Here is a 23,460-nt window from a genome sequence, read left to right on the forward strand (position 1 = left end):
ATACCATAGCTCTAAAAAAAGGTTTAGCTATAAATATGTTTGTCCTCCGATATCCTGGATCCAGAGACTAGAGCTCTATTACCGTCGAAGTCGCAATTGTCGAATCAAGTCTTTCGTCTTGCGTAAGATGTGGGAATGGGCCATCTTCCATAAGCTATATGTGAAAAAATGCTATTAGTCGCACAGTGTTCTGTTCATACAAAGTTGTGTGTGTGTTTATACAATCCATCTCCCACTGACCGGCAGTGCTTTTATGGAAGAAACTTGTCTGCATCTATTTATAAATGAATTTTGTATTATCCATAGATGTACATATGTTTAGCCCTGGAGATGAAAGGCGATAGCTCTACTGTACATCTAGCGACCCATTTCAAGAATGCCTGGTTATACACGTACATTTTGAGGCCGTCTTCATATACAATAAGCCCCGCGCGAATACATCTACGTATCAATTGGATATGTGCAATATATGCGCACTTCCAGAATGAAAAATAATATTTTTGATTCTGGCACATATTTACCTTATATATATATATAAAAATTTAAGTACAACACAACACGATGTCATCAGCGTGTTGCTCTGAATTTGTCACGTGATGGCATTTCTGTCAAGAATTATCCTCCATGCCCAATTAGTGAAATCGTTGTATCAACTAGCCAAGTTCAGATGGCACTATGGATGCTAAGTGGATGTATTTTTTGGTGGGTTGATTCGCGCAAATACATTAGTATGTGACGATAAAATCACTACGTCCAATTACACTATTCTCGCGATATTTTTGCCTACTAACAGATAACTCAACAGGAGAAACGACCTACTACTATACTATATGTCATTGTAAAATTTTGAAAACTATTGCACGAATACAAAATCACTTCCCAGTGATTCGGCAGTGCTGCCACTTTTTCTGGCATCTGTTCATACAAAGTTGTGATAAAATTATAAAAATTGGTCTATGTGACTAAAAATTAAGGTTTCGACTAATTTTGGGATGCTGAATCCATTTCTGCTATCTGTTCTGAAATTCCACATTTCTTTTTTTCGACTACTTTTATGTAATCCCATTTAAAGGCGTTGGTCGTTAAAGGGTTAATATACACGTTAATCACAGTAGCGAATCACATCCGAAAAATGTCCAAAAAAGGATTAAATTGTTGCAAGGAGATGAAGGTTATTCCGCTTGTTAAAAAAGGCATAGACATGCACAAACATGCCAGTACTTTGAACTTCATATCCTTCAAAGTTGGAGTTCACCCAAAGTACCGTGATGCAGCTCTTAACCGTGATACATGGCCGCAAGGCATACTGTTCAGGGAATTTGGGGACAGCCGTACTCAGAACATTTGTAGCCCGCCGACTGATTTTCCTCCATCTTCAGAAGAAGCATGTACTTCTCTAACGCAACCCGGCCCATCAACGACTCTGCAGAGGACTCCGCAACGGTTGGTAATGCCACTATACCAAGCTACACCGCTACTATGAAGGAGTGTCGATGCTAATCGCATACTGAGACGCAACGCAGTTGGTACTATGGAAACCCTCGATCCCCCCGCTACAGTCGAACCATTGCCGCCAGCGTTCAGCAGTCGTCCCGGTCCTGTATATGTAGGTGGAGAAGGGATCTTCCAAGACGCCTTTCTTGGCAAGTATTATATAAATTGTAACGATACCACGGTTGAACCGATTCACGCTTGTAGCTCAATATCTGACTCCCGTTCTTGCTCTCCGCATCACGCTATCGGGTTTCAACGCATACTGGGACGAACCGCAGTTGGCACTATGGAAACCCTCGATCCCCCCACCACTGTCTAGCAATTGTAGCCAGCGATCACCAGTAGTCCCGGTTCTGTGTGTGGGATGGGCGAAAAGGTCTTCCTACCTGCCACAAATGGCAAGTATACATCTGATCCGAACACTTCAAGCGTTGATGAATTCTTCGCTTCCAGTATTTTGCCTTTTGATCCGACATTTTGTGACACATCACACATGTCAACCTCTTCTCTCGCCGACGATGATCGTCGTATTCTGGGACGCGACGCAGTTGATTTGGGATGCCTCGCATCCCCTACTACAGTCGACCAAGCGACCATCAGCCGTTCCGATATTGTTTGTGGGATTGACGAAAGGATCTTCCTACACGCTCAAAACGGCAACATAGCTTTGCTCTCTGCTGAACCTGATCCTCCTCTAACGACATCGACGTTTACTACCAGAATGTTGGTGGCTTAAATTCATCAACGGACAGTTTTTTGCTCGCGACCGCGGGCTGCTGTTATGACGTTATCGCCTTAACCGAGATGTGGCTCGACAACCGCACTCTGTCTCGCCAGGTGTTTGGTTCAACATTCGATGTCTACCGCTGTGACCGTAACGCCCTCAACAGCCACAAGACATCAGGTGGTGGTGTGCTTATTGCTGTTCGCCATGACATAAAAGCCCTAGTGATCAACGATGACCGGTGGGCAAGCTCCGATCAAGTGTGGATTTCAGTAAAACTTGCCAATCGCAATCTGTTCCCGTGTATCGTGTATTTTCCATCGGACAAAATTCGTACTTTCAGCCTGATCGATGTACATCTTTCCTCCGTTTCATTCATTGCCGCCCCGTCTGACGAAATTATTTTACTGGATGACTTCAACTTACCTGGCCTTACGTGATGCCAGGCAAGTAATGGATTTCTACGATTGGATATCGAAAAATCTTCGCTTATCAACAATGCCAGTTGTATTCTGGACAGCTACTGCAGCGCAACACTTCGGCAAATTAATAATGTAATCAACGAGACGACACAAAAGAAATCTGCCATCTGTTCTCCGACAAATTTTTCCAACGAGCGCCTTCCACCACAACAAGTCGCTGCCGCCACCAATTTAACTCCTTCTCTAGGACGAACCATCAACCGAATTTGTGTTGATAATCTCGTGTTTAAGTGCCGTATCAAAACTATTCGAGCTGGTTGTTTTAGACCCTCATTTCTTTCCCTGTATACACTACATTGCAGACGACAAACACGGATTTATGCCAAAACGATCGACAACGACCTATCTGCTCTCATTCATAGCATGGATGAATTCGCCGACGGATTGCAAACCGATGCTATTTACATGGATCTATCTGCGGCCTTCGACAAAATCAACCATGATATCGCATTAGCGAAGCTGGACAAACTTGGTATTCGTGGACAACTTCTGCGGTGGTTTCGTTCCTACCTCGATGGAAGGCAACTCAAAATCAGCATTAAGGACTGTCTATCTGCATTATTCATCGCTACATCCGGCATCCCACAAGGAAGCCATCTCGGTCCAGTAATATTCCTGCTCTACTTTAATGACGTCAATATCACATTACAAGGACCCCGCTTTTCTTTCGTCGACGACATGAAATTTTTTCTACAAATACGGGATAAAATCGATGCCTAGCTTCTTCAGAGGGAACTCGAGAGCTTTAGTACGTACGTGATGTGATCTAAACAGAATGGTTTTAAACCCGAGTAAATGCTTAATCGTTACGTTTACGCGGGAACGCCATCCGACTCAGTTTAACTACCATTTCTTCGACTCGAGCATTTCAGGACACTCTCACATCAAGGATCTCGGAGTCATCATGGATTCGGTACTAACGTTCACACCACATATTTCATACATCGTAGATAAGACATCAAGACAGCTTGGGTTCATTTTCCGAATAGCGTGAATCTTCAGGGACGTATACTGTCTGAAATCGCTTTATTGCGCGTTGGTTCGCTCAACGTTAGAATATTGTTCTGCTGTTTGGAATCCGTACTACCAGAACGGGATTGACAGAATCGAGGCTGTCCAACGCCGGTTCATACGCTTCGCCCTTCGGCATCTCCCATGGCGAAACAGATTCGAACTGCCGAGCTATGAAAACCGTTGGCAGGTAATACATCTCGATATACTCAGCATTCGGAGGGACTGCTCTTGAGCCCTGTTCGTCTCGGACTTACTCTCCGCCAGAGTGGATTGCCCTACAATCCTTGGACGTCTGGATCTTCAAGCCCACGTTCGAGCTCTACGTAATAACTCTCTTCTGCGAGTTCCGTTCAGGAGAACCAACTATGGTTGCCAGATCGCTGTTACCGGACTCCAGCGAATTTGTTAACAGTGTGGCGACGGCCTTTGACTTCAACGGATTCGATGAAAGCGAAAATATCGGCTATTTTGAAATGTAATTAGTTTAAGTATACACCATTGAGGCCAAGAGGCTTGTTCGTGAAGGTAATAAACATAACCAGAACAAACACAACACCTCTTCCCTGTCAGATCGTTCAATTATTGGGTGATTTCTTACACTGAGAATATGAAAATTCGTACAGTTTAAGTATTCCATCAATTCAGTGCCTCCCAAATTGCTATATGAGTTGCCCGAAATTATGTGGTGGGTTTTTGCATCCCTGCCGATTATGAGTGGAAACCCATTATTGCCACATCATGGTACAACCCTTTTGAAATTAGTAATGGAATTTGCGTATCGACTTCGTCTCATCCGAATCCAACACTAACTTAGTGACAGGATTAAGCCAGTACCGAATTAACGTTTGCTCCAAAAACGGAGACACTGCTTGTATTCATGAGCAAACCCCTAGTCAAGCGTCAGCAGGTTAGTTAAACTCACAAGTAGTTCAAACCGCCTGCGAGAAAGCCTAAAGCTCTTTACTATAATGGATTAAAAGCTTTAGTATGTTTCTTAGTTTCAGTCACCTAAACAAAGTTTCGTCTATACAAGGACAACCGCAAATTTGAATTCGTAATTGCGCTGCTGCTGGGTAGTTGCATATGAATTCCCAAAGATCACAACAAAAGGATTTAGCGCACTGAATAGTTGCCGTGTGATAATTGAGTTTGCAGTTGCCGGTTCAAGCTCTGATCAGCATGAGTCGAAATGACTGGGTGCGGATTTTTTTGAAAAACTTTTGCTTGACGCCAAGTTTGTAGATTGCACCAATCGTTGCAATGCTCGGTTGAAGCTCAAGACCAGATTTTATGATTTATCCAACTTGTTGAAATTGACTAAGCAGGACCAACAAAATCAATCGCTGTGTCGGCTCTGGCCAATTCGTTGGTCTATTTATTACCAGTAATACCGGAATGCCCGGCACACAAATGTAGTTGATAGTATTGTCAATACTCAGTTATTTTATTTTAATTCGACATGCAATCAATAGCTTGGACCGTGATTTGTCCGAGCTAAGGGCCTTGATTGCAGTCTGCCTGTCGGAGCTGAAGTTTACAACTTTGCCGAACAAATTGTATTGAAGGGTCGATTGTATCCGCGTATATTCGCGAAGATTTCTTCTACATTGAATACAGTACAGTATCTACCTAGCGTGTGGTACTGTTCCAATCTCATTTCACGACAGTAGACGCCGACACCAGTACATCTCTCCATCAGAGAGCTATAAGTGCAGCAGGCCACTTGCGTTTGTTGTTGTCTTTCCGTATAGCCAACCACTTCTCTCGAGAGGGAATCTTCATATGTCCCCTTTCAATATTGTAAACAATATTGTGAGGCAGAGTGAACGTGGATTTCCAACACTAATATACATATTGGATTTTTTTCAGTGAATATTCAAATAAGCTAATGATGTTCGATTATCCATTTCAAAGCTTTTAGAAGAGAAGAACTTTACTTTTACGTTGCTTGAGCGCCTACTCTTGGGAATAAATCTAACAATTCTTTCTCGCTATACTTTCGGGATAAACCCGGTAGCGACTGGTAAGTATTATTTTTTAAGGCATGTTTTAGAATAACAAATCCATTATACAGCAGCATGGCAAAGATTTGTTTGAAGCAAAGCTGTCAACTACTTGCTTATTCGATTAGGTAGTAACCAATGTGCGTGTTATCACCTACGAGTCCTCCGAATCACCAGAATGAGATTTGTTAACATTATCCAGCTCTGCATCGAAACAAGCTGGAAAGCGTGTTGCGAAGAGCCAATTTAGAGCATCTTTTTCGTTTTGCGTTATTCCTGGGTCGTTATCAAATCCCAGAGATAGCATAACGGTTTTAGCATTGGGCCGCAGTCTCAAAGGTTGCAGGTTCAAATCCTGTCTAAGGGGATATTTTTTCACATAAACTTACCATCTCTCTCTTTTTTCTCCGTTGGATACCATAAAAAAACTCCTAAACAAGATATTTGGTACTTACGTCAAAACCCAAACAATTAAATAATTAACTGAAATAAAAAAAGATTAACAATCAACATCATAACAAATAAATTTTATGTGGCTGAATATCATTTCGGAAGGTTATTTAAAATACTCATGCGCATGCGGTCATATTGCATCGTTTATTCTAAATAGTTTCGGATTATTTGCTTAAACTATCGGTGAATGAAAACAAAACAATTGAAAAGTAGGATGCTCCCTGTTGAAAATAAAACAAGTTTAATGTATAGCCATTGTTTTTTATTTTCTGCATAACTGTTGATTATCCATAAGATGCGTGTCATTAGGTTAAACTTTTGACGATGCCTCACTTCTCCAGTTGTACTTATTGATACTTTCTTCTAGCATTTTTTTGTATTCATTTCGATTTTAGAATTTTGTGTACATACTCATATGCCTAGCATTAGATCACATTCTACTCAATATTCCTACTTTTCTTTTCCTAGAAATTACTCAAACGAGCTTCTTACAGTACACTAAGCTGTTAAAATATGTCTCATTTGTTTAAAATTTCATGTTCAACATTGTTCACTAAACATTGCCGTTGATATTCGCTGCATCGAACAGCGCTTTCTTCTGATATGGCCTAGGTTAAATAAGTGTTGATATATGTATATTCCGAATATGTATAGGTTTTTATCACCGTCACGCCCATTCCTACTCAACTGTCCTCCAACCAACGATAGTTATTGTCTCAACTAAGCAAACACACCCGTACCCCGTCCATTCGGTTTACCGTTCGCCACGATTTCACACCGAAGTCGGCAGCGGACTGCGCGGGATTTCCTCGATCGCCAGCGAAGTCGACAGTTCCCCGCTGAAGGCACAATCCAAAGCCGACGGGACCACGCAATCGTTTCGCTCGACAAAGTTTCTCTCCCGGTAGCTCATCTTGACGTAGCTGTGGGCCGGTGAGCCACTATCCTCCGCCGGTTCTACGAATGGGTTGAAAATCTGTGCTGGCGCTGGTGCTGGTGGTGGCGACGATAGCGGAACCAGCACCACCGGCGGAATGTCTTCGTAGTTGGGATTTGTAACGGATATGACACCGTAACGGCCACCCTCGCCGTCTTTCAGGCTACGGTAGGGGCCGCGGCGCGACTTCTGGCTGTGCGGGGCTGAGTACAGTTTTAGCACTTTACAGTTGCAGGACACCAGCATCGCTATCACCAGTCCCTGTGGGTGAAAGGGAGAACAGATTGAAAAGAGGTTAGTTTATGTCTGGTGATGGGTTGGAGAAAATTTTGTAGGGCAGAATCCTCTGACCAAATACATATTTGTATTTACTCTGACGGTGGAGTGTTTATTGCTTCCCTTAATGTAATGGCATTTTCGTTTTTGATATAGCATTACACCGGTGCAGTCGGTGTTACACTCATTCAAACTATATAAAATAATAATTCAATCTCTTTCTTCGCGTTTCCATAGTGCAGTAATATTTTAAAAAGAAATCGTTATAAGTTTCGAATCAAGAAGGAAGCCAATGCATAGTAATATCTTGGGATAAAAACTTAAAATAAATATGTTTCAATGTGTCATATGAATAATCAAAAATTATTTTTGAAATTATCATGCTTTTAACTACAAGCGCATGGTAATTTTAAAAGTAGCTACTGTATTTATACTGTACACAGTACAAATTCAAATGTTAAATCAGTTCGTTTTTAGATATAATAGATGAAGTGTCCCGTGAAAAGTAAATTATTGTAGTGTCCATTACGGGCTTGAAGAGATGTTCGATTTCCGGAGAACATTCTAGACTAAAACTTTATCTCCGTCAATAAAATCCCCATCTTCAATGTGATATGCTTCCGCGAGTGATCCCAAGTAGCATTTCTAGTTTTATAGCACACTACAAGTGCAATCTAAGTTTTAAGGGAGACTTCAAGAGTACCATAAAACTTTAATTGTTACTAGGGGTGTAAAATGAGTGTTTCTTTTCATAGCCAAGCTCGTTTTAGAGTGTTTCATCGAGCCTATGGTAGAACAAGCATACTTAGCGGTGAGCCACTGAAACATGGCTATTTTTTTTCCTGGCGAGATAAGAGATTGCAGATTGAGACAAAATTGTTTGTGTTGCGAAGTCAGTTAAGCTAGTGTAAGAGAATCAGTGACCAACAATGCTACAAAAATTATAAAAATTAAAAATTTCAAAATCCAATGTTTAAAAAAATAACATTATTACGTTCAAATATTGAATATCTACAGTTTAAAAATTGACGGTAAAAGCGAAAAAATTTTGTGAAAAATGAAAGCACAAAAATTTAATTTCTTTTTTAATTTAAAAATTTTATATTTAAGAATTTAAAAATTTGAAGTATTTAAAAGAATTTAAAAAAAGATAGAAATTGAAGAATTTTAATGTCCAAAAATTTTAAAATTTAAGGATTTGAAAAGTTAAAAAATTTGAAATTCAGAAGCCTCAAAATTTAAAAACTTAGAAATTGAAAAATTAAATTATTTTTTGTGAAATTGAGGGAATCTAAAATTTTAAAACTTAGGAATCTACAAATTAATCAATTTTGAGAACTAAAATAATACAAATTTAAAGATTTAAATGTTAATTTTAAATTTATTAATTTTTAATTTTAAAATTGAAGATTATTGTGCTATAATTCAAAAAATTCGAAAATTTAAAAATTTGCTGATTTCAAAATTAAAAACAAAATACGATTTTAAAATTCAGGGAATTTGGAAATTTAAATACTTAGAACAATTTCATCAATTTAAAAATCCAAGGATGTGAAATTTACAGCCTTAAAAATATAGAAATTTAAAAAAAGACAAATTTTAAAATTTTGAAATTCAGCCATTTAGAAATTGAACACCGTAAAAAACTAAATTTCGTAGGGTAGGAATTAAAAATTTAATATACTGAAATACAAAACTTTAAAAATGTTGGAATTTAAAAACTTAGAAATTCAAAAATACAGAAATCTAGAAATTTATGAATTTGTGAATATTAAATATTAAAAAAAATTAAAGCCGGTGATCGAAAAATTTAGAACTTTAAAAATTTAGATATTCACGTAAACTTAAAAGCTTAAAGGCCTCAAAATTTAAAATTTTAGTGATTCAAAAAAAAGTGAAATCTAAGGAATCCAATGATTTTAAAATTTAAATGGTCAAAAAATTTCAAAATAAATGAAATTTCAAATTTAAAGATTAAAGTGCTTGTTAAAATTTCTTATATTAACAATTTAGAGATTTTTAAGATTTGAAAATATTGGCATGCTAAAATTTTATTATTTATTGATTTAAGAATCTAAAAAATGAAAGGTTTGAAAATTTGCAGATTGAAAACTTCAAAATTTAAGAAAAATGCTAATAAAATTCAGAAAATTTCAGGATACACAAAATTTGAAAATTTAAATACAAAATTCAAAAATTTATCAATTAAAAATTTAAATCATTTTAAAAATGTGAATGTAAATTGCGCATTTTTAAAATGATTTAATCTTTTAATGGATAATTTTTTAAACCTTCTTCTGAAATCTTCAAATTTTCTGAATTCTCAAAATTTCTGAATTTTTACCTTAATATTTAAAGAAATAAAAAATCCAACTATTCCAAAATATAAAAGTTCAAAAATGTAAAAACTATTTAAAAGTTTAAAAATGTAAAATTCTAAAATTTTGTGGATTATGAATTTAAAATTTAACGTATTAAAAAATGTAAAACCTTGTCAAATATTGAATTCATCAACTTAAAAAACATAGATTGGGACGGGCATGGTGTAGTTGATAAATCGATTGCCTTGTTCGCAGCTCACCTGAGTTCGATTCCCAACCTCAGCAAACAGGGTTAGAAGCTTTTTCAAAAGAGATTTCTCTAACCCGAAGGAAGGCGACCTTAAGGTTAAAACATCTATAATCAAAATTTAAAAAAATACTCAAATTTGATAATGTAAAATTTTCAACTGCATAAAATTAAAAAATAAATCTATAGAAAATCTAAAAAATCAACGATTCAAAAACTTGAGAATTTAAAAATTAGGCCATTCGGAAATTTGAAAATGATAAGATCAAAAATTTTGTAAATAATGAATTTGTAAGTTTACAAATTTTATATATTAAAATCCAGAAATTTAAATAATATTGTAATTTGTAAATTTAAAAACTTTGCGATTGAAAAATTCATTAATTTAAAATACAAAAATTTGAAAATGTTAAATTTACAACTTTGGAAATTAAGGATCCAAAAAATGTCCAAAATTTGACAATTCAAATATTTAAAAATTCGAAGACGCAAAAATTAAAAATTTTTAGAAATTCGAGGATTTGCAAATTTGGAAACTCAAATATTTAAAAATTTAATAATTTGACAATTCAAATATTTAAAAATTCGAAGACGCAAAAATTAAAATTTTTTAGAAATTCGAGGATTTGCAAATTTGGAAACTCAAATATTTAAAAATTTAATAATTTAAGGATATAAAACACATTAAAAAATTATAGCATTCAAAAATTCGTTCGAAGCTTCAAGAAAATTACTAATTCAAAAATTTTAAAAATTGATAGTTTTTAAATTTGATATTTCAGTAAATTCAAAATTTCAAAGTAAAATAATTATCAAATTCGAAAATTCAACATTTGGTGATTTACAAATTCGTAAATATAAGGTTTTGAAAATATAAACATTATAGAACTAACGAAATAGAAAAAAAAACCTGGAAAAATGAGAGTAAAGCAATATAAAAATGTAATATATTGAAAAATAAAAATATATAAAATGCAACAATAAAGATTTGTGAATGTTAAAAAATGAAGATATAAAAATTAAAAAATGCGAAAATAAAAACGCAATACAAACATATAAACCATATAACAGGTATAAATCTTTAAAATGTAAAAATATGAAAATGTTAAAATCCAAGACCACATAACTATCAAACAATAAAAACACAAAAATTCAAAGGAATAAATATATTTGAATTTAAAAATTTTAAAACATGTTATACAAAATTATAAAAAAATATGGACGTATGCAAAACATACAGATATATAAATAAAAATATAAAAATATGATAATATAAGAATATAGAAATATAAAAATATAAAAATATAAGAATATAAAAATATAAATATATAAAAATATAAAAATATAAAAATATAAAAATATAAGAATATAAAAATATAAATATATAAAAATATAAAAATATAAAAATATAAAAATATAAAAATATAAAAATATAAAAATATAAGAATTTAAAAATATAAATATATAAAAGTAGAAATATATAAAATTATAAAAGTTTAAAAATACAAAAATATAAAAATATAATAATATAAAAATATAAAAGTATAAAAATATAAAAATATAGAAATATAAAAATATAAAAATATAAAAATATAAAAATATAAAAATATAAAAATATAAAAATATAAAAATATAAAAATATAAAAATATAAGAATATAAAAATATAAAAATATAAAAATATAAAAATATAAAAATATAAAAATTTAAAAATATAAAAATATAAAAATATAAAAATATAAAAATATAAAAATATAAAAATATAAAAATATAAAAATATAAAAATATAAAAATATAAAAATATAAAAATATAAAAATATAAAAATATAAAAATATAAAAATATAAAAATATAAAAATATAAAAATATAAAAATATAAAAATATAAAAATATAAAAATATAAAAATATAAAAATATAAAAATATAAAAATATAAAAATATAAAAATATAAAAATATAAAAATATAAAAATATAAAAATATAAAAATATATATCTGTTTGCCGACGAGGAATTGGAATCGAAACCGTCGGTTTTAGAACCAAACGCCTGGAACTATGTAAATTTCCCAAGAGAGAAAATTTTTAGATGGGACCAAATTTTTTGTGCATAAGGACACAACACCTTACATAATGTTTTTTAAGTATTTTGGATTTTTCTCGTCAGCGCCTCTAGCGCCAATTTGGTTCTTGTTTGGACTTATCTAACTAGTATTAAGTTGGTGTTAGCTACTGACGAGGAGAATCCGAAACACTAAAGAAAACAGTATACAATATAATTTGCGAAATAATTTTGATCTATCAAAAGTATCGATTCATATTAGGACTGGAGACGACACGGTCTTCAGTAAAACATACTTCACTGTATTGATTTTGTTGGCAAAGAAACAAAAGCAATGAAATTGAAAGACGGATAGGTATTCTAGACTTCTAGACTTGGGTGCAACGCACAACTCCTACTCAGCAGAAGGCAAAGAATTCTTCACATTTCCCTTCGATCATGTCCATATGAGCCTGCCTAGTCCTAGTTTTCCGTTCTAAGTTTATAACTGATTCGTTCTAGAATACCTATCCGTCTTTCAATTTCATTGTTTTCGTTTCTCTTAGTCTCAAATTTGCCGAAAATAGCCAACAAAATCGATACAGTAGAACCTTGCGGCAATTAAAACATAGTAACATATAAAACATACTTCATCACGTTCTAGCTTATTTTCCTGCTCTTATGTGTTACAAATTGTTATACATATTCCCCCTTCATGCACATTTTTTTTTTTTTTTTTTATTCATTTCGTTTATTTGATAGGCACAAATGCGTTAGCTTGGCGGTGCCGAATTCTTTTGTTTTTACATTTTGAATATCTTAAAACTAGGAGGTTACAATGTTGAAATATTTTTTTAAAAAAGAGAAAAAATTTACAGCTATCTTAAGACTAGAAAAAAAAATTCTATATATAAAAGAGGGGGCAAAAGATTTTTTTTATGAAAAATTTTAAAACAAGGAATTCAATACTAATAGTTTTTTAGGAAATATTTACAGTTATCTTAAAACTAACAATATAGTTTGGTACACAAAAGGGGGAACAAATATTTATGAAAAATTTCACAGATGTTTTAAAACTAGGGATACAATTCTATTTACAAGATGGGGGACAATAGTTTTAACAAAGAGTAGAAATTACAACTATCTTAAAACTAGGAATACGGAATACAAATTTGATTTTTTATCGGATACTTATGCTTGGTCATTTCCAAAATCGGTGTAGAAGTAGTTGTATCAAGGACAGGGGAGAGAAGGCGTAGATGGTGACCGGTAGAGAAGAGCAAAACTTGCAACTTTCGGGCAAACGGGAGATCAGCGAAACAAATTTGCGCCTCAGTCTAGTAGGTCGGATTGGCGGATGGTATTCTTCGGACCCGCGGGGAATCCTTCAAAGGGAATCCTTCGGACCTCGAGTCGCTCTCGCTTCAGATTCCGTAGCGATAAGGGCGACGGCGGTTACATAGTGGCAGTCTGAAGCTTATCGGTTCCACACGGCAAGAGAAAACTTCTAAAAACGAGAAATAAAAAGAGAGGGGCTAAATTGGGATATTTATCGTTTTTATGAAAGTATAAATAAGGGACATATAGGGGAAATCACGATTTGCCAGCATATCTCGGACTGGGACATTGGGTGGTCTACCTCGGGCCCGAAGGGAATCCTTTAACTGAGACCTGGCGTCCAAATACCCGGCGCATACCCAGACAACGTGCTCGATGTCATGATAACCCTCGTCACAAGCGCACAGACTACTCTCCGCAAGCCCAATACGCCGCAAATGTGCATCTAAGGTGTAGTGGTTGGACATAAGTCGGGACATTACACGAATAAAATCCCGACCCACATCCATCCCCCTGAACCAAGGCTTCGTTGATACCTTTGGGATAATCGAATGTAGCCATCGTCCAAGTTCACCATTGCTCCACGAGGTTTGCCAACTGTTGAGTGTCCTCTGACGACAAATACTAAAAAATTCGTTGAAGCAGATTGGTCTTTCGTATATTTCACCATTTAATGCGCCCACCTTTGCTAATGAGTCGGCCTTTTCATTGCCCGGGATAGAACAATGAGAGGGTACCCAAACAAAGGTAATCTGATAAGATTTTTCAGATAACGTACACAAGGACTCCTGTATCTTCCCCAGAAAATACGGGAATTGCTTTTTAGGCTTCACCGCACGAAGAGCCTCGATAGAGCTGAGGCTGTCCGAAATGATGAAGTAGTGATCTGTGGGCAGAGTGTCGATGATCCCAAGGGTGTACTGAATTGCAGCTAACTCTGCGACGTAAACTGAAGCGGGATCATTGAGCTTGAATGAAACGGTGATAGTATTGTTGAAGATACCGAAGCCAGTGGACCCATCGAGATTTGATTCGTCAGTGTAGAACATTTTGTCACAGTCGACTTCTCGGAATTTATTATAAAATATATTGGGGATCACTTGAGGGCGTATATGGTCCGGGATTCCACGAATCTCTTCCTTCATGGATGTGTCGAAGAATACAGTAGAATCAGAAGTATCTAGGAAACGAACACGGTTGGGAGTATACGTAGAAGGATTAATGCTCTGTGCCATGTAGTCGAAGTACAAGGACATAAATCGGGTTTGAGAATTAAGCTCGACGAGCCTCTCGAAGTTTTCAATCACCAACGGGTTCAGAATGTCGCATCGGATGAGCAATCGATATGAGAGTTCCCAAAATCGATTTTTTAGCGGAAGAACGCCCGCCAGCACTTCGAGACTCATCGTATGGGTCGAATGCATGCAACCCAAGGCAATGCGCAAGCAACGATACTGGATTCTCTCCAGTTTGATGAAGTGTATGTTCGCAGCGGAGCGGAAACAGAAACACCCGTACTCCATCACCGATAATATCGTTGTTTTGTACAACCTGATCAGGTCTCCTGGGTGAGCACCCCACCATGTTCCAGTTATTGTTCGGAGAAAATTGATCCTTTGTTGGCATTTCTGTTTCAGATACCTAATGTGACATCCCCAGGTACCTTTAGAGTCGAACCAGACCCCGAGATATTTAAATGTGAAAACCTGGTTGATCGTTGCACCCATTAATAGAAGCTGGAGTTGCGCCGGCTCACGCTTCCTAGAAAAAACAACCAACTCAGTTTTCTCCGTGGAGAACTCAATACCCAGCTGAAGAGCCCAAGCAGACAAATTATCCAAGGTATTTTGTAATGGTCCTTGCAAGTCGGCAGCTTTGGGCCCTGTAACAGAGACCACCCCGTCGTCTGCAAGTTGCCTTAGCGTGCATGAATTGGCAAGACAATCGTCAATGTCATTAACGTAAAAATTGTAGAGCAGGGGACTTAGACATGAGCCCTGGGGAAGACCCATGTAGCTAAATCGCGATGTTGTTAAATCGCCATGCGAAAAGTGCATGTGCTTTTCAGACAACAGGTTTAGCAAAAAGTTATTTAGAGTCGGTGAAAGACCATGCTGGTGCAGCTTCTCTGACAGAATGTTGATAGAAACTGAGTCCAAAGCCCCCTTAATATCCAAGAAGACTGATGCCATCTGCTCTTTGTTAGCATAGGCCATTTGGATTTCTGTAGAAAGCAACGCAAGGCAATCGTTCGTCCCTTTGCCTTTGCGGAAGCCAAATTGTGTATCTGACAGTAATCCATTTGCTTCAACCCAATTGTCGAGGCGAAACAAGATCATTTTCTCGAACAACTTCCGAATACAGGACAGCATTGCAATCGGCCGATACGAGTTGTGGTCGGAGGCTGGTTTTCCTGGTTTTTGGATGGCGATGACCTTCACTTGCCTCCATTCATGAGGGACAATGTTACCCTCAAGAAACTTGTTAAATAAGTTCAGCAAGCGCCTTTTTGCAGTGTCAGGCAGATTCTTCAGCAAGTTGAATTTGATTCTGTCTAACCCTGGGGCGTTATTGTTGCATGATAAGAGAGCAAGTGAAAACTCCACCATCGAAAACGGTGTTTCGTTCGCGGTATCGGGAGGAGACGCGGCGCGGCACGTTTTCTGTACCGGGACAGAGTCCGGACAGATCTTCTTGGCGAAAGCGAATATCCAACGGTTTGAATATTCCACGCTCTCGTTGGTACTATTACGGTTACGGATACGTCGAGCCGTACCCCAAAGAGTGCTCATCGCTGTTTCTCTCGTTAACCCGTCGACGAACCGGCGCCAATAACTGCGTTTTTTGGCTTTCATTAGACTCTTCATTCGCCTTTCTAACGACGCGTACTGTTGATAGCTAGCGGGTAACCCGTCTTCCCGGAAGGCCTTATATGCAGTGGACTTCTCCGCGTACAGCTCTGAGCACTCTTTATCCCACCACAGGGTGGGAGACCGTCCATGGGTATTCGCGCTGGGTACTGGTTTAGTCTGAGCTTGATTCGCACTGTCGAGAATCAAGCCAGCCAAAAACCTGTACTCTTCCTCCGGAGGAAGTTCTTGAGTGGATTCGATTTTAACGGATATCGCGGTCGCGTAACTCTTCCAATCAATGTTCCGTGTGAGGTCATACGAGACATTGATTGTTTTCGATGGTCTTGAACCGTTAGCAATTGAAATCACGATAGGCAAATGATCGCTACCGTGGGGATCAGGGATCACTTTCCACATGCAATCTAACTGTAGCGATGTCGAGCAAAGCGATAAATCCAACGCGCTTGCGCGTGCTGGTGGTGTAGGAATCCGCGTCATTTCTCCCGTGTTTAAGATGGTCATGTTGAAATTGTCGCAAAGATCTTGGATTAATGTTGATCTATTATCATCATGAAGACAACCCCATACCGTACCGTGCGAGTTAAAGTCTCCCAGAACTAGCCGCGGTGCCGGTAAGGATTCCGTGATATTACAAAGCGCTCGGTGCCCTACCGAGGCTCTAGGAGGAATGTAGATGGAAGCAATGCAAAGGTCTTTACCTTTGATTAAAACTTGACAAGCGACAATTTCAATGCCTGGTGTCGAAGGGAGGTTAATTCGGTTGAAAGAATAGCACTTTTTGATCCCCAAAAGTACTCCTCCATAAGGGTTTTCTCGATCCAGACGGATTATATTAAAGTCGTGGAAGTTGAGATTTATATCAGAAGTTAACCAGGTTTCACATAATGCGAAAGCATCACATTTTAAACTGTTTAGTAAGAATTTGAAGGAATCGATTTTCGGGAGGATACTTCTGCAATTCCACTGTAGAACAGTGATCGAATCGGTGACCTCGTTCGATGACTTAGCCATCGAAGGATACGATCGCTGCAAGGAGGGGCCATTTAGTAGTCAACTGCTTCAAAAATGTTTGCACTATAGGGAGAAAACGTATCAGAAGGCTTTTAAGAGGATCAGTAACATTGAAAGCTGTGAAAATTAAGTCCACTATGTCAGAAAATTTCATTAGTCCGTTACTGGACTGAGTATCTGTTTGAAAAACGGGGACACTTGGGGTTTTTGGTGTCCCTGGAAGTGGTGGGTACTCCTTGTTAGAATTAATATTTCCAAGTCCTGGAGCAAATTGCTTCGGCTTTTGTGCATCACTTCCGTTGGATTTATTGGTTGTAGATGGCGCACTCTGAGTGGACGACACCTTGGCACCCTTACGAGGCAATGTAGGGGAGGCTAGATTTCTCCTCTTCCTGGATTCCCCTGGGTTAACCAATGATGTTCCCTCTTGTGGGTCGTCAGATTCTTGCTCAACGCCAGCCAATAGAGCAAAGGAATTTTCGGAAGGGACAGATGGCGAAGCATTCTTTAGCATTTCTGCATAAGAGTGCCTCGAGCGATCCTTAAGGGAGCGCTTAATTTTATCCCCGCGCTGCTTGTACACCGGGCATGACTTAAGAGCATGCGGAGGGCCCCCGCAGTAAATACACTTCTCAGTTTCTCCACCGCAAGCGTCATCCTCATGCTCTCCCTCGCATTTGCCGCACCGTTTTTTATTGCCACAATAAGTGGCTGTGTGGCCCAGTTGCTTGCAATTGCTGCAGTTCATTACCCGCGGTACAAACAGGCGAACGGGTAAGCGAACCCTATCCAGGAGGACATAGTTGGGAAGAGCAGACCCGGAGAAAGTCACCCGAATCGAGTCTGACGGAGAATAAGTTGTCTTATCATTTTCTGTTTTTGCAGAATACAATTGCTTGCATTCCAGAATCTTCACCTTTTGAAGTGAAGGGTCCTTAAAGCAGCCAACCCCGTACTTCAACAGGTCTTCGCACTTTAGACCCGGTTCGGCGACTATTCCATCGATCTCCACTGCCCTACAAGGCACATACACTCTGAATTGTTTCGTAAAACGCTCGCTGCGAGCAATCTGGTTTGCCTGATCGAGGTCATTTACTATAACGCGTATCTTATTGGCTCGAACACGTGTTATCTGAGCTACGGCCGGGTAGTTAGCAGTCAGCTCCCGTGATATTTCTAGAATATTGGGCGATTTCGTGTTGGGCCGGAAATACACCACCCAGGGTCCATTTGAACTGGCTGGGTATGTTTTAATACGGGGAGGACTGGGGGAATCAGGGGAGGGAGTAATATCGGGTTTATCCGGTAAATCCATGGGAATATCATTCCCATCCAATGTTACTTCGCCCTCGGCCATTTAGGCACGAGGATAGCACGTGGTGTAAACGAGGGATGAAACTTGTATTCAGGGGAAAGGGAAAAGTAGACCGATCGGGGAAAGGGAAACGAAAGAAAGAAAAATAATACTTAGCTTATATAGCGGCGTGTCCGGCAATTCTGGTATTCACTTCACCAGCCTGGGCACCGGCGAACAAAGACTGCCTCAAACAATAGTTGACCTTCACTGACAATATATATTCTTGTTCACTTTATGCACAGCACCAGAAAACGAACTGCTTCGATCGAGAGCTCGGAGAGTTATGATGCACATTTTATTGATGGCTCCTTAATAATATCAAAATTTTAAAGTCTACCGTAGTCTACCCGTGCTTTAGAAATACCCATAAAAGCATGTTTTAGATGCTTTGGTGATAAAAAAACACATCACGAATATCCGAAATATGCCAATAAAACATAAATAGCTTCATAGGCTCATTATCCAAGATACGTGCAAATCGTCGAAAACATTTTCACATGAGCACTGCATCCCTTTCACCAAGCCAATGCACACATAAGTATATAAATGACTCAATTGATCCCGGTGTAAACTCACAAACACATGCACATTAAACTCAATTCAAATCAAAACAAGACTAAACATATTTTCTTTTTAGATTTCGGGACCAAAGAAAAGACGATATTGCCAATTGTAGAAGTTTGGCGCTTTGTCAAGTCTCCGCATAGCGTTGGGTACAGTTTTTCCTAATTCCTGATAGCAATCCGACTAAAAAATTGCTCGATGCCCCAATACTGCAAATGGTAACAGCGACGGGACCAATAATTCTAAAAGGCTATGGTGATTATTTTAAAATAAAATTAATAATGATAATGGTGATCATCTTTTCTATAGATTGGTGGTGTTGGTGTTAAGCTTTATTCTGGAAACTGCAGCCCGGATCCAACAGCTACTGTCGGCGGAATCCCAGTAAAGTTCAGCCGGAGAATGAGCCGGCTGAGCTTTACTGGTAGCTGAATCTAGTTAAAATACCGGCTCCAGTAACACAACTGATTCTTATTAGAATCGGAGCCAGAATGCTAACAGTTAGAATTTTGGCTCATTTGCGGCTGAACTTTACTGGGATGCATGGAAAACTACTACTACTACTACAGTGCATCGTCGATCGTTATTCGCTTCCGAACGGGTGACGCAGTGCCGGATTCCGGAACCGTTCCGGGGTTCTGATTGGAGTCATTATGGATTCCAAGTCAAGTGCAACAACCGATTCCGTCTCAATCGATTTCGGAATCAGTTGTTGTACTTGAGCTGGAATAATTCTGATTCCATTCAGGATTTCGAATCAATTTTCGAATGGTTTGACCGCGCAATCAAATTTTGGGTTATTCGAACGTTACAAAAAAAATGGGGAATCCACTCAGTACACAAATGTGGAGTTATCCGCTCGTTACTCAAATTTTTGGTTATGCTTAGCACCTGAACTTATGTGTAGTAGGGTGGGACAAAAAATAGATTCCAGCTCCGAGCAACTTTTTAGGTACCATTTGGGTCCTAGAACAACTGTGCAAATTCTAAGCTCGATTGGTGAAACTATATTTTTGCGCCCACTGTTTAAAGTTTACATGGGATTTTGTATGGGAACATTAACTTTTACAAAATAATTCCTCCAGGAGTCGCCCATTACTTATTAAAAATAAATCGCTTTTATAGGAAATTTAACAAGGAAACAAAGTCTCGAAAACCACGAAACGATCTGACGCTTGAGAAATAAGTTATTAAGCAGAAACCGATTGATGCTCGGACGTTTGATAAAATATTCATTTTTTCTAGCACCACTGCTGTTGGTTGTCCAATTATACGCAATTTTGTTTTAATCCTCTCTTAACGTATCTAAATCGTTTATCTATACTATTTGGCCACTTCGCAAGATTTTGAGGGAAAAATTGAGGCTTCTGAGAAAGTTAAAATTTTTGTATATAATTAGACCGTCAAAAGCAGTGATGCTATGAAAAGTGAAATTTTCGTCAATCTTCAGGGCATCAATCAGATTTTGCTTAATAACTTTTTCCACAAGCCTCAGATCGTTTTTCAGTCTTCTAGACTTTATTTCCTTGACAAATTTCCTATAAAAATCATACATCTATTTATTTTTAGGAGGTAACGGGCGACTCTTGGAAGAATTATTTTGCAAAAGACAATTTCCTCATACGAAATCCCATGTAAACTTTAAACAGTGGGCGCAAAAATATAGTTTCACCGATCGAGTTAAAAATTTGCAGAGTTGTTCTGGGCGCTAAATGGGACCCAAAAAGTTACTCGGAGCCAGATTTTATTTTTTTCATATAACCATGTCCCACTCTAATGTGTAGTCAGCGCACTACCCAAAATTTAAGTTCAGATCGTACGGGTTCGTATTACCCAAAAGTGAGGAGATGTACTTCAGTCCTTTTTGTGTAAATTTGTACCCAAAATTAGGTAACTGCTGGTAAGCGTCTAAATGTATGTCAGTATAAATAAAGAAAGACATTTGTGGTATAAATGGAAGAAGCTAGCACCATACGAATTAGTTTAAAAAGTATGGAAACTACAATAACAATTATAGGAGTTATGTTTTAATCATTAAAAAGAAAGCAAGGATACGCCAGTGAGTTCATCTTAAAGCTAATAGTCGCAACATTCGCTGGCTCATTACCCCATAAACCGTTTTTCTTCGCGATAAGTGCTACCCAAATGGTGCTTGATGAACCGTTGCATTAAAATCTTTCCCGTTTTAATTTTCAATGAACCGAAAAATATAAAATCTCCATTAAAAAGTTGATCCATAAACACAACTTCGCTCTTCGCTGGCACTCCTGCAGTCGCAGAAAGCTTTCTGTACAAGCTGTTGCCTTTTTTTTCTCTTTATTCTCTAAATCGGAAAGTTCTTGCCCGGCAGACGTGACGCGCCCGCGTGCTCCTTGTATTTGCCATTAACGGAATTGAAGTGCGAACGCGTTAATTCAATTTAATTTCCCATCCCATCCCATTCGATCGGGGTTTTGTATTTGTGGCCGGAGGCACATGAAACACACCTCTCTGTGTGCCGGGGCGCTCGGGGGCAAAAACTTTCAACGTATTCTCTCGAAGAAACCTGATCCTTTTAAGTGGTTTCGTTCAAGTATTTGCTCTCGGTGTGTGTCAGTCGGTGAGTGTGAGGAAGAAAGTGAGAATGTGTGATAAAGTAACGTCCACAGCAATCAACGAAGTAAAGTTTCCCAGTACCCAGGGGAAAAAGTTCGACCAACAACCCACTCTTCCTTCGGATGAGCGTTTTTTGTCGGGAGCGAGAAGTCACGTGTTAGGGTGAAGTGACGAAGGTGTCCAATGGCAATTAAAAGACGAATTGTGTGCTAATTGAAACGTTTGATAAGAACAGTAAACAAATTCGGAATTTCGGTGAATTCCATTTCATCGCGATTCGGCGAAAATCTTCTGTGGAAATCAGTGGAAAAGCGTATCACAATCTAATAAGCGGGTGACAAAAGAAACCGTCACAAGGAATTATTTCAGCTCACCGAATGCGTTATGAATTCTGAGAAATCGAAAGAAGCCTGTAAAGATAAAATTTGCACTCGTGCGTTTCTGGAGACAGAAACGAGCTCCGACAGCTTACATGGGAAATTGACATCTAATCTTTCACTTCGACGGCCAGTTACCATCAGGTCCTCCATGTCGGACGGTATCATCATTCCGACTAAGTCGAGTGGTTTGCTGCTAGATGGAGACTTTGAGCTTCAATTTGTGCTGCTAATCCGTGGTCGTGGTCGAAGTAGGAGACATGGTTAGGAACGGTGGTGATGTTAGTGGCGGGGGAATGCTGACATGAAAAGCTCTTACATGCGGCTGGCAATCATGGGGGTATTACGTGATGTCGAATGTTGAGTGCGTCATATCATCGTTATCGAGTTTTGGCGATGGAGTAATGCAGGGAACTGAATGAGAAAATGTGTCCATTTCGGTGCTGCTTGTGGTTTTCCTCCTATTGTAAGTTTTCGGGACGGTATTGAATTTTCGTGTTATTTAGGTATTAGAGCATACCATCAATTGGTCAAGATTCGCAAAATCTTCAATACTGATCACAAAATGTTGCACCATATATGAGACAGTTTTAGCTATGCCACACAGGTGAAAAGAAAGCTTCCAATTGAATTTGCTCTAACAAAAAGCATTCATTAATGGGTGTTTAAAGATTCAGACTGGATGCCAAGCCTCATGATGGTCCTGGTATCTTGGGTATAGTTGATGAGGCAGCCATGCATTTCTTCTTCAACCGTCCGTTACAGGACAGACACTGTTTCGAGCCGCTCCTAATATGAATAACAGATTCTCTTCGATTTCTGTCTTTCCTGCCAGCATACGATGAAGGTCCAACCAGAATTGGTTACCCACTATAGTTGCACATCCACCTATTGGCACCGTGGGGAGATAAGGGATAGGATGTCTGTATCGGAGGTAAATGACCAAATAGTGGTGTCTCATGTTGGACCACGATACAGTGTACATTTATGCTGTTTACGCACAATCAAGCGCCTGTGGAGGTGTCTGATCTGTCTTGATTCGTGAAACTGTGCGGTCGCGGTACAGTGAAACTCGCGGTTACTATTAAATGTTTATTCACTGATAAACATGTACTGCCGAATACGAGCAACTGTAAAAAGAACTACTAATTTACGACAAATACTCTATTGACGTGAAGAACATGTCTCAGCTGCTGTGAGCTGTGTTTTTATTGTCTCGCTATACTCCTTGAAGAATGTAGATTGGTTCAACCGTAAACTCCTTTCTAATCCCCTTCAAAGCCTTATTGACCTAGTTCTCCAGGTAAATTTAATCAAAACACGTTTAAACGTGTTAATCTGCTTCACCATAGAAATGCAA

At 38.1% G+C, this 23,460-nt stretch overlaps 1 protein-coding gene across 2 annotated transcripts in view; it reads right to left on the minus strand.

Moving 5' to 3' along the window:
• Positions 1-6,407: 6,407 nt before the first annotated feature.
• LOC131685229 (latrophilin-like protein LAT-2) overlaps positions 6,408-23,460 on the minus strand; it is a 243,810-nt gene continuing 226,757 nt past the window's right edge. For both annotated transcript variants that reach the window (XM_058968809.1, XM_058968808.1), the window contains exon 8: positions 6,408-7,368. In XM_058968809.1, coding sequence (XP_058824792.1) covers positions 6,943-7,368 — 426 coding nt within the window. In that variant the 3' untranslated portion in view covers positions 6,408-6,942. The remainder of the gene's footprint in view (positions 7,369-23,460) is intronic.

Source organism: Topomyia yanbarensis, chromosome 2 (assembly GCF_030247195.1).
Source record: "Topomyia yanbarensis strain Yona2022 chromosome 2, ASM3024719v1, whole genome shotgun sequence".
Lineage (NCBI taxonomy): Eukaryota > Metazoa > Arthropoda > Insecta > Diptera > Culicidae > Topomyia > Topomyia yanbarensis.